At 35.4% G+C, this 14,106-nt stretch overlaps 3 protein-coding genes across 4 annotated transcripts; 1 reads left to right on the top strand and 2 right to left on the bottom strand.

The window, feature by feature from the left end:
* The first annotated feature begins 46 nt into the window (after nucleotides 1-46).
* On the top strand, nucleotides 47-2,056 carry LOC145615021 (gibberellin 20 oxidase 1-like). Its single transcript, XM_081670100.1, has 3 exons — nucleotides 47-656; nucleotides 945-1,266; nucleotides 1,463-2,056. The coding sequence occupies exons 1-3, from the start codon at nucleotides 118-120 to the stop codon at nucleotides 1,769-1,771; spliced, it is 1,170 nt and encodes a 389-aa protein (XP_081526226.1). The 5' UTR covers nucleotides 47-117; the 3' UTR covers nucleotides 1,772-2,056.
* A 4,580-nt stretch (nucleotides 2,057-6,636) lies between these two features.
* On the bottom strand, nucleotides 6,637-9,093 carry LOC145615045 (glyoxylate/hydroxypyruvate reductase HPR3-like). The gene is made up of 2 exons (XM_081670123.1): nucleotides 8,563-9,093; nucleotides 6,637-7,499 (listed from the first exon to the last, which is right to left on the bottom strand). The coding sequence occupies exons 1-2, from the start codon at nucleotides 9,085-9,087 to the stop codon at nucleotides 6,981-6,983; spliced, it is 1,044 nt and encodes a 347-aa protein (XP_081526249.1). The 5' UTR covers nucleotides 9,088-9,093; the 3' UTR covers nucleotides 6,637-6,980.
* Nucleotides 9,094-9,785: 692 nt separating this feature from the next.
* Nucleotides 9,786-12,989, bottom strand: LOC145614374 (glyoxylate/hydroxypyruvate reductase HPR3-like). Of its 2 annotated transcripts, none has more exons than XM_081669426.1 (2): nucleotides 12,308-12,989; nucleotides 9,786-10,709 (listed from the first exon to the last, which is right to left on the bottom strand). In XM_081669426.1, exons 1-2 carry the CDS (start codon nucleotides 12,758-12,760, stop codon nucleotides 10,185-10,187), a joined length of 978 nt encoding a protein of 325 aa, XP_081525552.1. In that variant the 5' UTR covers nucleotides 12,761-12,989; the 3' UTR covers nucleotides 9,786-10,184. The 2 variants fall into 2 exon arrangements, with proteins under 2 accessions (XP_081525552.1, XP_081525551.1); XM_081669425.1 differs by lacking the exon at nucleotides 12,308-12,989 and adding an exon at nucleotides 10,932-11,488.
* Between the last annotated feature and the right edge of the window lie 1,117 nt (nucleotides 12,990-14,106).

The following is a 14,106-nucleotide window of genomic DNA, read 5'->3' as shown; positions in this document are numbered from 1 at the left end:
TTCTTAACTTCATTTAAAAAAACCAGCTTAAACTTGTCTCTCTTCTTTCCCTTATCTTTCTCTTCAATTCTCAACCCCATTTCACACTTAAAGAAAATTTGTATTAACAAATATTGCATGCTTAAAACTTTAGCAATGCAAACACTTGTTACTCTTCCACCCTCTAATCAAGAAATCTCATTGTTTGATACATCAATTCTCAAACATGAACATAACATTCCAACCCAATTTATATGGCCGGATGATGAAAAACCATGCTCGCAACCGCCTCCGGAGCTCAAGGTTCCTCCCATTGATCTAGGAGGGTTCCTCTCCAGAGACCCGGTGGCGGTGTCAAATGCAACTAGACTTGCTAATGAAGCATGCGAGAGGCATGGCTTCTTCCTAGTTGTCAACCACGGCGTAGATTCTAAGCTCTTAGACAAAGCACATGAACTTATGAATCAATTTTTCGAAAAGCCGATTTCTCAAAAGCAGAGAGCTCTTAGGAAACCTGGTGATCATTGTGGCTATTCTAGTAGCTTTGTTGGAAGATTTACTACTAAACTGCCTTGGAAAGAAACTTTTTCGTTTCGATATTCGGCCGATGATAAGGCTTCAAATATGGTAGAAAACTATATCTTGAACTCAATGGGGACTGATTTTCAAGAATTTGGGTAAGACTATTGTGATTTGTATGTATTACTTCCTTTGTCCCTACATTAAAACGACCATATATATGTTCTATATTTCTATATAAAGACGTCCAAAAATAATATAAACGACTCTAAATCTAGTAAGTAAAACTTCTAATAAGTTTAATCTTATCACCGATGATGCCTTTAAGTTTCAAATGTGGTATATCCGTATGTATATTATAAAATCTTTGAGGGACGACTAAAAAGGTTATATATTTTTTTTTTACTCTTACATCTTATTAGTCCTAACAATATTTTTTCGTGTAGGCGGGTGTACCAAGAATATTGTAAGGCTATGAGTAACCTATCACTTGGTATTATGGAGCTTTTGGGAATGAGTCTAGGAGTTGGAAGAAACTATTTCAGGGAATTTTTTCAAGAGAATGACTCAATAGTGAGGCTAAACTACTATCCACCTTGCCAAAAGCCTGATATAACTCTTGGAACAGGACCTCATTGTGATCCCACGTCGCTAACAATTCTTCATCAAGATCACGTAGGAGGCCTTGAAGTATTTGTCGATGATAAATGGTGCTCCATTCGTCCCAATCCCGAAGCTTTTGTTGTCAACATAGGCGATACTTTCATGGTAATCAACATTGAAATTACGGTTTATTTATTAATTACTCCCTCTGTTTCTACAATGTTTGCCCACTTTGTGACGCGAATCACATATAACAAAGTGGGAAAACATTGTAGGACGTATGTTATGTAGGGTTTTGTACCACTTCCTCATTATTTTGCGCACTTTTCTTTGACACGAATTTATTTTTTTGTGTGTGTAGGCTTTATCGAATGGAAAATACAAGAGTTGCTTGCACAGGGCAGTGGTAAACAATAAAATTCCACGAAAATCACTAGCATTCTTTTTGTGTCCCAAAGGCGACAAAGTGATTAGTCCACCAGATGAATTGGTAGACGACGAGTTAGGGCACCCAAGGGTATATCCGGACTTTACATGGCCACTATTTTTAGAATTTACACAAAAACATTATCGGGCCGACATGAATACCCTAGATTCTTTCACAAAGTGGCTCAAAAACAGATCAAGTGAAGAGATCAATCGGCAGCATTGCAACAACAAGAGTGAGTAAGACTGTAAGACCATGCAAGACATAAGGCACTGTGACTGTTCGACAGAATAGCATATACATAAATGAACAAACAAAAGAGTGCTACGTTTTATGTTATTTGGATTTTCATGGTCCTACAAAAATCGAGAGAATCAAGTTAAAATGATCGATAAATTTATCAAGAAAAAGACTACTACATTTTAAGGAATAAAGAGCTGATTAATTACAACTCAAACTTTTGATTATTATCGATCTTTATAAAGTTATTAATGTACTATGTCTAAAGTTTATGTTGATGCATTGTAATAACACGTGGTATGACCACTCTTTCTTAAATTCTGTCTTCTTCTAGGATATTTTGTACTCTTTAAACTGCCCCTTGAATCCTTGACCCTTCGATCACTGCAATTACAATACTCCATATTATTCTTTGTCTGGAATTCATAGTTACATGTATACTTATTGTACTAATTCTTGTAACACTAATGTAGACTAGAGCAGGCAAACGCGTCACATCACGATTGTGTTCAAAGATAAACAGGTAGGGGAATCTCACTAACTCAACTGTTTAATTAAACATATCGTGTTGACTCGTTTAACTCAACATGTTGGAAACTTTGATACTAACCCGTCTTTCTGTGTTTATTATCATTCAAAATATCTATCACTAGATCATTTTCATAAACTATTGGTTATATTTCTTAGGCAGAGAGTCATGTTAGTTTCATATTGGAAATCTCAACAATTACTTGACGTGATTATAAAATGTATCGTGTTGTGTTGACATTAACCTAATGTTTCATGTCCATTAAGTGTCAGTATCATCTTTTGCTAACACTAATCCGACATAGACACGAAAAAATGTTATTGTAGTCACTTAGACAGAGTCATGACCTATTTTGGAAGCTAAGCTCCGGTGCTGGCGGTGCATGACTGACTGACCACAACAAATACTCAAGGAACTAGGAAGTCGGTCACAATGGATAATAGCCAACACCAACATAAATAGTTGACAGTGACTAGTAAAGTGGATGCAGAAATAGACATCCGATTGGAGATTTTATAAATGCTTCATGCATTTACCTTCCAACACATAGTACAAATGTGGAGCCAAGAATTAACTATTGTGCTAATTAGCTTTTTAATGCTAATTGTCAACTGCTAGTTAAGTGTATAGTTTAAACATTTTACTGTTTTGAATCAATAACAATCTCTAAACAAGGGCATTATAACTCTATATATAGTTGATTCAGCAACATCAGCTGATAAGGTATACAGCCTTATACAGTGACTATGTTCCTTTCTTCTCTGATTCGCTGTAATAGCTTAAACTCATATTAGGGCCTTTCTTATCAGTTTTCATTAGAAAGATAAGATATAGTTTACGATGACAAACAATACCTGAAAGCCTAAAGGAAAAATTATATAGCACTTTATTCATGTTCCATTGCAAAGGTATTCATGCATAACTTGAAAGGAATTCATCTATACCGTTTTCACAAAGGGTCTCTATAACCAATAACATTTGACGTTTGATTTTATATTAGTGATGTGTGCACTGTGTCTAAGTGAATTGAGGTTGAACATGACAAGACATTGGTAGGAACATATGATCTGAACTCATATGGCTACACATACGTGCACGAATTTGTAGTTTAATTTGTATAAGGATAAGCCCTATGATCGAGTATGACTCAAAGGACTATGACATTTTACTATTGCATAAAACAAAAGTCCCTCAATAATAGCTTTTAAGAAGGTTGCAAATTGTTCTTACCATATTAAGTCTAACTACTATGATTAATACTTGTACTCTTATATATGCTATATGCATATAAAACATATTCATACATGCTTGGTGAAGATGGTGGAGAACTCATGATGATCACGTCGAGACTTTGAGATCACAAGTTCAAGCCTACTACTTCATATACTGAGTAGCAATTCACTTAGCTTTCCCATCGACTCTAACACATTGACTTGTGTAGATCTATAATAGAGGATGGGTTCGATAAAGTCTTTCTCCTTACAGATTAAAGACAACTATATACGACAAGATATCCCATCATTCAGAAGGGCCTTAAGACAATGGTGCGGATCATACCTGTTATGCTACTCATTAGTAAACAAATTTTGGTGGATTTAGTATATATGTTATGGTGATTTATCTAAGTTCACATGTACAACATGTGATGTGGGCTCTAGTTTGTTAGTGTCTCCTTTGAAGCAAACATAATTTGATGCCCAAATACGGCTAAAATAAGAACAGGGGGTTACGCATTGAGTCAATGGAAATAATAATACTTATAGCCACCCCACTTTGAGTTTTGGCTATAAAGTACAAACCACTTAAAATAGAATCTTGATACAACATAAAGCTATTTTGGGCATACATACATAGGAATGAACAAGTACCTTATAGTGACAAATATGTAAAAGTTGTACCTGTTTTTTTTACATACTTATGATATTAAGAGTACTACTTTTCAATGGATAATAAGTATTGACTTGTAGAATTGAGCAAATTAAATCCCCTCCTTTCCTTTCGGTATGTTAAAGGGTATAATTACGAACATATGAGTATATGACTACAAATCTTGCTTGTAACTAGTACGACATATCAATCACTATATCATAAAACCTCGAAGAGCTTTTTTTAAGCATATTTTCGAAGGCACTAAGACGTATGTCAAAGGTATTTTCATTAAATGACATGTATTAATGGTTGTTCTTAGGACCTGTTTTCTCATTGATTGAACTGAACTGAGCTGAACTGAACTGAACTAAAATGAATATTTTATAAGAGAAGAAAATTAGGAGCTAAGCTGAGCTGAACTGAGCTGAGCTGAATTGAATTTCAACGTATGAGAACAGGCCCTTAGCCATGTTAACGACTTCATAATACATTTTGAAATAATAATTACGGAGTAACAGACAAAGTTAACGAAGTATACGTTTATACACAACAAATATTTTAATCTTATATCATTTGTTTGTCTATAATGGTTTTCCTCCAAAATAAACAAGCATTTCAAGTTTCAACTTTATGACAACTTACATCAAAATAAAAAGGATTAAATATTACATAATTTATAATTTAATTTTAATACTTGCATTTGGGACACCAATTTATTGTATTTCATATATGATTACTCTTTTTAATTTTTCCCAACTCTATATAGATGACTAATAAATCAGCGCAATTAGGTTAAAAAAATCCAGTTGATTCTATTATCAATCAAACACGTATGTAATCTAAAGCTTGATTGTTGTTGTCTTATAAAGATTCAGAAGCCCCACCCAAAAAAACATATCAGATCTATAGATAAGTTGCACAAGTGGCAGGTCCCATGATTAGAGGAAACAACCAACTTTAACAAACTTACAAGTAGGTTTCTTTTGTAAGTGTAAGGTAATGTCCCACTATTACATTGCCAATTTTGTCTAATTACTCACCTTTAATAAGCTCCTCAGAGCCCACACACACATTATCTTCATCGCAACAATTTGACTGTTAGACGTGTTAATGCACAAACATTATGATTATAATTATATATTAATTAAAAAAATATAAAAAGTTGATATAAAGAAAAATATGCATAAAGTTTAACCCAAAAACATATTACATGACAAGATTTGTATTTTATATGCAGATAAAAAAATACAGTCAAAGTAAGTATATAAATAATACAGAAGTAAAAGTGTTGAGATTAATCAAGGGTAATTACATTACAAGGTTGAAGTTTAACATTAATAACTACAAGTACTAACTATATAATAATTTAACTAAAATTAAATATATATATATACTGTCCTTCCTATTTTGACGATGATTGTCCACCAAAAAAAAAAAAAAACACTTAGAGATGAAGACAATATAAAGTACTACGTATATGTTTAATCACAATCAGCCATTTTTATTTTTTACCTCCCTCGTATATTGTTCTTCCTACTTAGACCCCTTTTCTTTTTTAAGAGTTCTAAAAGAAAGGTAATTAACATTAATGAGGGCAAATAAGTAAATAAACGTTTTAAAGGGTATAATTGTCCAAACGCTATTCATAAAAGTTATTTCAAACTATTTAAAAATAGGGTGGGATTGATAAACAACTTTAAAAAAAACCATTAATAAAGTAGTCTATTTGGTAAAGTTTAAAAATAGAATAGACATTTCCCTCTATTATAACAAACCACTTTCAAACAATAAGTTCCTCCGAGAAAGCCCTTTTAGAATCAAAGGTTTTGAATTTTTGATCCGGAAAAGGATACACATACAACCATTGTTGGCAGCATTTAATTGGTTTGTATTTTGGGGTCCACTTTTTTCTCCTATTTTTTCCGTCTTATTTTTTTCCTCCCTTTTGACGTGGCATACATACAATGCTATTGTATGTGGGCTAATGTATGTGTAGCATCACTCTTTTGATCCAGATAATTCTTTCAAACCCAAACCTACATAATGACCATTTTTTAAAGAAGTTTTGCGTTATTACTGGAATCTCTTGTGCCATATTGATGCTAGGACCTTGGCCTGCCTGCAGAAATATGGAAATAAGGCAGTACTTACTTCTATCTAGTTTCGTGACATTTATAAAAATACTTAACCTGGTTTTGTTTATAGCAGAGTTCAAAGATAAAAGGAAAATATTGTCAACAGCATAATCACCGTTGAATCTGCTTATTGACCTCGGGGATCTACTCTAAAACCTAATGCAAGCATAAATGTTCATTTCACTCAACTCTATCCATGAATTAAAACAAGCACATTCCAACACATTACACCCTAGGGATGACCAAAAGGCTCTAATTACAAGTTACAACAGCACAAGCATTGAAACAATCAAGTGCTTATCTCTGCACACTTTGATCGCCAGAAAGGACAAAGATAAAAAAAGAATTGTGCCCATGAGTATCTTTTTATAAGGTCTCTGAAGTCATAGGTGAAACTCAGAGCATCAAATAATGTTAATATCCACAATATATATGTGCTAACTTGAATTGGTTACAGGCTTTGAGGAAATTTAGAACCCAACAGTAAAGTCATTGATTATAGTTAATGACGTTCACTGTGTTAGGTAGGTTTAAAACCCAAATTTCAACATTCCAGCAAGCTAAGCTAGCCTACAGAGGAGAAATCTTCTACCATACAATGTTTTGAATAAAAACAAGTTTGTTGCTTCTACAGGAAAGTATAAGACAAACCTGCTGAGAATGGCAAACGAATCTTCTATCAGACTATCGCAGAACGTAGTGGCTCGTTTGAGAAAAAAGCTTGCAAGTTCCCTTTCACATGTTCGTACAAATCATGGTAGGCATCATCTGTGCAAGCAGCAAGATGGGGTGATAGCACAACGTTGTCTAACGCCAATAGCTCTTTTGGCACACTAGGCTCATTCTCAAACACGTCCAGCCCAGCACCTGCTATTTGGCCTTCCAGTAAGAATTTCACCAGCTCTTTCTCATCAACTACAGACCCACGAGAAATATTGATGACAATTCCTTCCTTTCCCAATGCCAATAATACTTCCCTGTTTATCATATGCCTCGTTTCATCAGTTAATGGACAGCATATTACAAGAACATCACTATTAGCTGCCAATTCATGGATGTCAGGATAAAACGAGTATGGTACATGAGGCTTCTGTTTCCTTGAGGTGTATAATATGCTGCAATTGAAACCCGTAAGTCTTTTTGCAATCCTGGAGCCAATACTTCCCAAACCAACAATCCCAATTTTCCTGCATCCGAGCTGAAACCAGAAGATGCAAACAGCAACAACATTAGGGAAAAAAGATGGGTGAAGCTAGATGAATATAGTGACTTGTTAATTAGGATTTTGTGAAAGTTAGAGTGATAAGAGTACCACCAAAGCTCAATACAGACTATGCATTAAATTGTAGTGGATGATTATCTGAATGAAAGCTACATGAAGGCAATGTAAAATGGAATTAAAGATGACATGGTAAATGAAAACCGTGCATAACTTGTTGGGGTTCTACGGTTCTCTACCTTCTCTTCTACCTTTCAAAAAGAATCGGTAGGTTTATGAATGGCAATTAGCTGTGCAGTCATGTATATGAACTGAGAGAGAGTCAGCTGACATATGAAAAGAAAATTTTAACTTTGTTTTCAAAGTTCAAACTCTTCTAACACCCCAGCAGCCCAGCCAAAATTTTAAACTAGCAACCCAAAATTTGGGAGATCACATTACACAAAAGTTGGGTGATTTAACAGAATATATGACAATTTTTGTAAATTTATAGGTATTCTTCAGTTCTTCACATATCATTCGCAAAAATTCGCAAAGACAACTAGACAGGTAATCCCTTCAAAGATTATACATACTGGTAAAAAGAATTTTTGGGATGCAACCATTGATCATACATCGTACTAGAATCATTATGACATTCATCAGTTACTTCAAAATCTAAAATGAAGTTGATATAATTCCACAAGTAAAGTCTTGAATCTTGATCATTTTATAAGACACATTGGTTGAATTGAGTTGACTTTGGATCAACCATGAATTGGGCGCCAAACGTATAGTTCAGATAAAAATTGTATCATGTTCAAGTAATGAGTCATTTGATTTAGTTTCAATCTGGGTCAAACTAATTTGGGCTGATAATATCAATTTTCAGGTAGGATTATTAGTCATATCAATTTTCAGGTAGGATTATCTACAATTCGATCAATTAAACTAACAAATTACGAAGAACTAATCCAACAATTACTTCCAATGCAATTAATAAACATAAATTAATAACAATTAAATACAAAAACAAATCTAGGGTTTAGAAATTGCATTTTACCCGATTTCCCAACTGATATGCACCGAGAACGCTCCAATTTCCGCGGCGAACGTAACGATCAGCGGCAGAAATCTTCCGAAGAACGTCAATTAACAGACCAACGGCAGAATCAGCACAATCAGTGGAGAAAACGTCGGCGGCATTAGCGACGGAAATGCGACGGCGGCGACATTCGTCAAGGTCGATGAAGTCGACACCAATGGTGGAGGTGACGATACAGCGAAGGGAGGGTAAGTGGTCGAGGATGTCGACGGCGGTGATTCGAGGGCCGAGGCTAGTGACGAACATGGCGGTGACATCATCGGAGGAGTTCTCGGCGGCGAGGAATTCCGGGAGAGAAAGTGGAGATTCGAAGGATTTGAGGAAGTTGAAATGGTGAGAGAATTGGGATTCGAAGCGGTGGTAGATTGGTGGTGGGGGTTTTAGAAGGAGCACTTTTGGTAGGTTTGAATTGGGGGGTTTTGGGGTGGTTGTGTCCGCCATTGATGCAGGGGAGGGAGAAATGTGTTTCAGAGTGATGTTCATTTTGGACTATATGCCCTGTATAGTGTACATGGACTAGGTTGTTAATTGTTGGTTTTATTATGGCTTTGCCACTTGATTTGCAATCGGTTGAGCATTGATGTGACGTAATCTGATCTGGTCTAATTTGAATGTATGTTATATATTATGTGAATTTGTGGACATCTTGGTGTGATAAATGTTGCTTACATATCAAATAATTGTATCATACATTCATACTCCATCAATCTCTTATTCAAAATCATGATCATGTTCTCAATCAAAGAAAATATCAAGAGATGGAAACTAATTTTGGTACTTCTCCTTGTGAATAGAGCATTTAAAACCGCACTCTTTGAAGGAAAGTGTTAAAATCGATTTATAGAGTTTCAAAAATGTTTCTAGCTTGCAAAAAATACGTACTTAGCATTATGTGCTAATGAAGTAATGATGAGTTTTTTTAACATAAAAACATAACTTTTACCAAAGTTATAACTAGGCTACATATTGCTTGGTGTCTGACTCTCAAAGTTACCACTAGGCTACGTTTTGCTTGGTGCGTGACTAGGAATTATACGTCTTGTTGTTGACAACTTGTGGTGTGCTCCGGTATTTAATTCAAAAAAATCTGTTTTTAGACTGGTGGAATATTAGGCAATGGTAGGTGTTAAAATGCAGAAAAAATTGGTCTTGGCAGCTTTTAATTTAAGACTCACTTCATTGTATTGCTTGCAGCATTAATTTCACTCTAGCAAAAGTTCAACAAATACTCAGAATAAAACTTCAACAGCAATCTAAAAAACATACTTAAGGAATATGGTTGTTTGGCTGAACATAGAGCATTCAAGTATAATTAAAACTCCAGCAATTCAAATATGAACCTTGAAATCAGCTTACTCCCCTGCTTCATATACATTTCTTCCTCGGCGAAAGCAGAGCGTGCAGGCTTCAGACTTAGAAATCAGCTAGACTTGTATTGCTGAGGCTGTTATGTTATTCCAGATTCTTGATTGTATGACAAAATATTTTCATGACCTCTTTACCATCTTCATAGCTTACTAACAGAGGAAGAACCATCTGTATTCTGCTAGAATATGAACCGTGAAACAAGGTCTGAGGAATCATTCATCCATGACTGGAGAGAGCAATGGTTTGTTTGAAAAGAAAGCTTGGAGATTTCCTAGCGCAAGCTCAAAAACATCACGAAACGACTCGTGAGTTAAATAGGCTGCATGAGGTGACAGAACAACATTGTCCATGCCAAGAAGCTCTTTCGGCACATTAGGCTCTTTCTCAAAAACATCCAATCCAGCACCAGCTATCTTACCTTCAACTAAAAATTTCACCAGTTCATTCTCGTCTATTATAGGCCCTCGAGCAATATTAATGATGACACCATCCTTACCTAATGCTGTTAGCACTTCTTTGTTTATCATATGCCTGGTTTCATCAGTTAAGGCGCAGCTTATAACCAGGGCATCACTGTTAGCAGCTAACTCGCGAATATCTGAATAATAAGGGTATGAAACAGATGGTTTCTCTTTTCTTGAGTTGTATAAAATTTTGCAACCAAAAGCCTCCAATCTTTTCGCAATCCTACAGCCTATGCTTCCCAATCCGATAATTCCTATCCTCTTCCCTTTTAACTGCATGTTTAATTGTAATTAGTACATGCAAAACAACAAGCTAAAAATCTCAGATACTTCAAAAATGTACTAGTAAATTCAAATAGTGTGGTATCTTATCTCGATATATATTCTACAAACAAAGGATGTATGCAGGACTGTAGGAGTTTGTTTTGGAAAAGCCTTAACTTTTAAAATGACTGAATTGCGAACAGAAGTTTATTTGAGATAAGATGATATTACCCTATGACCCAAACAATACAGTCCATCAGTGGAACTCCAATCACCTCGCCGCACAAGACGATCACCAGCAGACACCTTACGGAGAAGATTGATAAGAAGAGCCACTGCAAAGTCGGCGCAATCATCAGAGTAAGCATCATCAGCATAGGACACAGCTATACCACGGCGACCACACTCTGCAAGATCAATATGGTTGAGGCCAGCAGTGATGGTGACAATGCACCGGAGGTTTGGAAGGTGATCGAGTACGTCAGCAGCAGTAATGGGGACGTGGCCACCAATGAGCATGGCGGTGACACCAGCAGAGTTTGCAGCAGCGAGGGATTGAGGCAGGGGTAGAGGGGAGTCATAGGCTTTAACGAAGTGAAAATGCTTAGAGAATTCGGCCTCGAAAAGGGAGAAGAAATGTAATGGATTGAGAATCAGGACCTTTGGGAGATTTTCCGGCTGAGATTTTCCAGTGATATCCATTGGTAATTGAGATATATATTGTGAGATGAGGTGTGGCAATGTTGTTTCTATTTATAGTATAGAGGGTTTGTTACAGCTTAGAGTTGTGCAATTATTATTGTAATTTCTAGTATTAATTTGTAATCTTTTAGAGTTAATTAATTCAGTGAACTTGTACATTCTAGAGACAAATAATAGAGTATCAAGAGTGAAGAAGACTACAATGTACAAAAACTACTTTCAAATGTCAATTATGGAGTATAATTATAAGTAACTTTCAAATGCCAATTATAATTATAACTTTCGGACACATGAGAGTTGTACATCAAATTATTAATATAAAGTACTAATATTAGGTGAAATTAGTCGTCAAACATTAGCTATTACTCCGTAATTCCGTATTACTTGTATAGTTGTATGTAGCAGTGTAGTACAAATAATTTTGATGTCAAACCTAGGGAGTTTTCAGTTCGGTCCATACTCGGTGCAACAATCACAATTCATAAGCGGATATCAAATTACTCCCTCCCTATTTTTTTAACAGTTTGACCGGCATATAGTTTTAGGGAATTTAATTAACTTAAATAAAATAAGAGGTAAGTAGAGGTAGTTAGAGTATTAAAAAATTGTAAAAGAAAGATAGTGGAGTTAAAAGTTTATTGAAAAGTAATAAATGTGTGAGGAAAGACATAATAAAAAAAAGTAATAGAGGGTTTGGATAGGATCATGAGAGGAGAGAGATATATAATATTTTAATGTAGCTTTTTGCCAAAAAAGTAATGGTAACACTTAAAAATCACGGCCGAAAATGAAAAATGTAACACTTAAAAAAATACGGAGGGAGTATCAATTACGTCATGCGGTCTTTCCTAGTCAATATAAAAACAATTTAAAAAGAGGAATCAAAGTTAAAAAGATGAAATTACCCTTTTACCCAAGCAATATTGACCCTTATCATTCCAATCACCTCTTCGCACAAACCCATCACCAGCAGTTACTTTCCTAAGCACATCAATCAAAAGAGCCACAGCATGATCAGCGCAGTCATCGGAGTAAGAATCTCCGGCGGAAGCGACGGCAATACCACGGCGGCGACACTCAGGGAGGTCGATCAGATTAAGTCCAGCAGATGTGGCGACGATGCAGCGGAGGTTTGGGATGTGATCCAAGACGTCTCGTGAATTTACAAGGACACTTCCACTGGCGAGCAAGGCGGTGATTCCGGCGGAGTTTGCGGCGGCGAGGAATTGTGGGAGCGGAAGAGGTGAATCGGAAGCTTTGATGAAGTGGAAGTGTTGGGAGAATTCGGATTCGTGGATAGTGAAGGCTGGTGGTGGTTTAATTATCAGGACTTTTTGTAGTGGTGTTTTGGCTTCCATCGATGTTGATGACAGAAAAGTGTGATGCTAATTGGAAGGTTTTGTTTTGGGATTTAATTTGGGTAAATGACTCGGTTGATTAGGTAGTCCCGATTAGGATGGCTTTGTTTACTCTATCTAAAACATAAAAATAAGTTCAATTCAATAAAATTAATTTGGTTATAGAATCCTTAAATTCGGTCAGATTTGAACTATTTTCACACCTCTACCTTTGAGTTTCTAACTTTGGTTTTTTGTGCATCATGAGATTTCACGTTTGTGTTTGTGTAGTGCTTTTTGATTTATTTTTCCTTTACACAATTTGTGTTTTAAAATCAAATTTTATGTCTTAGGGCTTGTTTTGTTCAGCTTAATATTTTCTCCATTTTTAAATACTTGTTCCATTTCTTCATGCGCGGAGTTTTAGAAAAAATTGGAGAAAGTAATAAAATATGGAGGTAGTGGAAAAATTAAAAAAAAAAATTGTATAAAGTAAAAGTACGAGAGGGAATTGGAGAGAATATGAAATTATTTTATGAGAGAAGGAAATTAGGAGCTGAACTAAACTAATTGGAGTTGAACTGATTGGAGCTGAACTGAACTGAGCTGAAATAAATATTTTATGAGAGAAAGAAATTAGGAGTTGAACTGATTGGAGCTGAACTGAATTGAGCTGAAATAAATATTTTATGAGAGAAAGAAATTAGGAGCTGAACTAAACAGATTGGAACTATACTGAACTAATTGGAGCTGAACTGCACTGAGCTGAAATAAATATTTTATGAGAGAAGGAAATTAGAAGCTGAACTAAACAGATTGGAGCTGAACTGATTAGAGCTGAACTGAACTTAAATTAAGTAAGGGCTTGTTCTCTTACGTTGAAATTCAGTTCAATTCAGTTCAGTTCAGCTGAGTTCAGTTCAGTTCAGCTCAGCTGCGTTCAGTTCAGTTCAGCTTAATTCAGTTCACTTCAGTTCAGTTCAACTCATAATTTCCTTCTCTTATAAAATATTCATTTCATTTCATTTCAGTTCAGTTCAGCTTAATTCAGTTCAGTTCAGCTGAGTTCAGTTCAGTTCAGTTCAGTTTAGTCAATGAGAATAGACCCTAAATGTGAACAGGCCGTAAATGAGGACTATAGAGTAGCAATATTGAGCATCACTTAAAATTTTTGGTTCCCTATAACTTTTCTAAAACTATGTACACATCTGTGCAATTATTAGAAACATAAGGAAAACTAATATACGGAGTACATCAGTACATCTGTACATGTAATGAAAGGGTGCACGTGTTGCGCGCGGCTCGCACAAATAGTTTTTCTAATAAAACCAGTCCAAAATCTACATTTGTTGATAACATCTTGCGAG

The sequence above is a fragment of the Chenopodium album genome, chromosome 25 (assembly GCF_948465745.1).
Source record: "Chenopodium album chromosome 25, dcCheAlbu1.1, whole genome shotgun sequence".
In the NCBI taxonomy this organism is placed as follows: domain Eukaryota; kingdom Viridiplantae; phylum Streptophyta; class Magnoliopsida; order Caryophyllales; family Amaranthaceae; genus Chenopodium; species Chenopodium album.
Note: the sequence above shows the minus strand (reverse complement) of the source record. Positions and strands in the feature narration are given on the sequence as shown.